The 2,500-nt window shown below is 42.4% G+C and overlaps 1 protein-coding gene across 1 annotated transcript in view; it reads right to left on the reverse strand.

The window, feature by feature from the left end:
* The window catches only part of LOC121709540 (receptor-type tyrosine-protein phosphatase mu-like), a 173,209-nt gene that overhangs the window by 133,676 nt on the left and 37,033 nt on the right, over window positions 1–2,500 (reverse strand). The window contains exon 2 of the mRNA XM_042093002.1: window positions 1,604–1,726. Within this exon, the coding sequence (XP_041948936.1) occupies window positions 1,604–1,726 (123 nt within the window). The remainder of the gene's footprint in view (window positions 1–1,603; window positions 1,727–2,500) is intronic.

The following is a 2,500-nucleotide window of genomic DNA, read 5'->3' on the forward strand; positions in this document are numbered from 1 at the left end:
ATGCAGTAGTGATATCTACACATTTCTAATCACATCAAAAGCCACCAACTGAACATGAGGCCGGCAAACAAGTGGAAATGCAGGAAGACAGCGTACTGAAAAGGCATTAACTCCCCTACTCAAGTCTCCATTCCCCTGGCTGTGCTGGCTGCTGAATGCAGAGAGGACAAATACTGGTGCAAACAGCACTTACTCCACAGTTTTGGGGAATTTGCTATTGTGACGTGTTCTCTAGAATATCAATTACATTTGAACATTTCCACATCTATGAAGAAGTTACAGCTTCTGAATATATTGTACTTGCATATCATTTGAAGTTCTGAATGAACTGTCACAGAGTTGCTTATTAGTTGACTGATGGAACTACGGAGATTAAAACACTTTAAGTGCCAAAAACGCAATATTGCGTTTGTTGTTCCCATGCGCGGAGGGCCAAAAACGCAATATTGTTTTTTTTTTTGTTTTTTTTAAATAGACACTCTAACACACCTTATGTACGATTTTGGGAACTCTATGACATTTTATCTGGACATTTTATCATAACTCGGCTTTTGATGGTTGCCGCTTTGGGACGAATCAGTGACGCATGCACGTCAGGTCAAAACCAGGCCATTTATTTTCTCAGGTGCTGAAGTGGAAAATGAAAAAGTTAAAGAAAAAGATATTGCAGCAGGTGCGTTTTCGCTGGATGAGTCCACCTTTCTACATTTCTTCAGAAATGTAAGTGTCTGAAGAGTGACAGGCTCAAACAGTGCATATTTCATAAAAGACGCTATATCTCCATTTCTAGAAAAATAAAATTGATGGAAACTATCCACTGTTTAGTTTGGGATTTCTCAGAAACAGAGGCATGTAGAAATAAACAGTTTGTACCCACTGAGAGCTTAAAGTCTCACCTTTCAAACGAGCCATAGTATGTGTCCCTAGCTATAACATAGAATACGCTGTGGCTCTACAAAAATCGTCAACAATGATCTAGATTGCTGGCACTTCTGAAAACAGCGCGGCATTTAAAGTGTTACTTATGGCTTTGTGCATTTACATTTATCTTTTCTGAAAAAGCCTTTAGTATACTACATCTGGGTTAAAAGTGAGTTAAAAGTGATCGTGAAAAGTTGCTGATTCCTCAGTTTATGTTGGTAAGCCAAGTAATTCAAGTAGTCAGCTGTTTAGCCAGTGGGTTAGCTAATGTTTTGCCTATGTTACTGGCTTCGAAAGCTAGCATGCTAGTTAGCCTTATTCTGTGCTTGCAAAAAGGATGACTGCCAAACTACAAGAAACATATATACATAAAACTATATTTTATATAGTTTGACACACAAAAACGCACATTTATTATAATTTCCCAAAACGTGGAAATCATATTGTCAAATTAACATAAGCTAGGCATATCAACTGTGATGTGTCACCAGAGAAATAACCACATGCCGAAATCACTTTGTGCTGAAAGAATGCACTTCAGTAGCAAATAATATAGGAAAGTTGTGACAAAATGTTGGAAGGTCAGAGGTCAGACTCACCTGTGGGCATCCACTGGTCACACACACACACACACACACACACACACACACACACACACACACACACACACAAGCAGACTCACCTTTGGGCATCCACTGGTCTGTGGGTGGCTTGTCCAGGGTGTTGGCCTGCTCCCAGTCCAGGTCATCGTCCCGTCCCTGACTGTAGCCACAGGAGGAGTAAGGCCGCTCAAAGTCGCAGTCACCTGATCAACACACAAAGAAACACAGTTACAGTTGCAGTTAAATTCAGCATCACAAACTCTACATCAGAGTGTTACGTTCAGCATCAAACACTCTACATCAGAGCGTTACGTTCAGCATCACAAACTCTACATCAGAGCGTTACGTTCAGCATCACAAACTCTACATCAGAGCGTTACGTTCAGCATCACAAACTCTACATCAGAGCACTGCCACTAAAAGGCCTCCTGATAACTTTGTTGTCATCTCCTCCTCTCTTTCTCTTTTCTCCTCCATCTCCTCATTCTCTCTCTTCTCCTCCATCTCCTCCTCTTTCTCTTTCTCCTCCATTTCCTCCTCTTTCTCTCTCTTTCTCCTCCATTTCCTCCTCTTTCTCTCTCTTTCTCCTCCATCTCCTCCTCTTTCTCTTTCTCCTCCATCTCCTCCTCTTTCTCTCTCTTTCTCCTCCATCTCCTCCTTTCTCTCTCTCCTCCATCTCCTCCTCTTTTTCTCTCTTCTCCTCCATCTCCTCCTCAGCCTCGCTCCCTCCATCTCCTCCTCTTTCTCTCTCTCCTCCATCTCCTCTTTCTCGCTCTCCTCCATCTCCTCCTCTTTCTCTCTCTCCTCCATCTCCTCTTTCTCTCTCTCCTCCATCTCCTCCTCTTTCTCTCTCTTTCTCCTCCATCTCCTCCTCTTTCTCTCTCTCCTCCATCTCCTCCTCTTTTTCTCTTTTCTCCTCCATCTCCTCAGCCTCGCTCCCTCCATCTCTGTCCCTTTAGTAATTCTCTATATTCATA

Source organism: Alosa sapidissima, chromosome 1 (genome assembly GCF_018492685.1).
Source record: "Alosa sapidissima isolate fAloSap1 chromosome 1, fAloSap1.pri, whole genome shotgun sequence".
NCBI classification, from domain to species: domain Eukaryota; kingdom Metazoa; phylum Chordata; class Actinopteri; order Clupeiformes; family Clupeidae; genus Alosa; species Alosa sapidissima.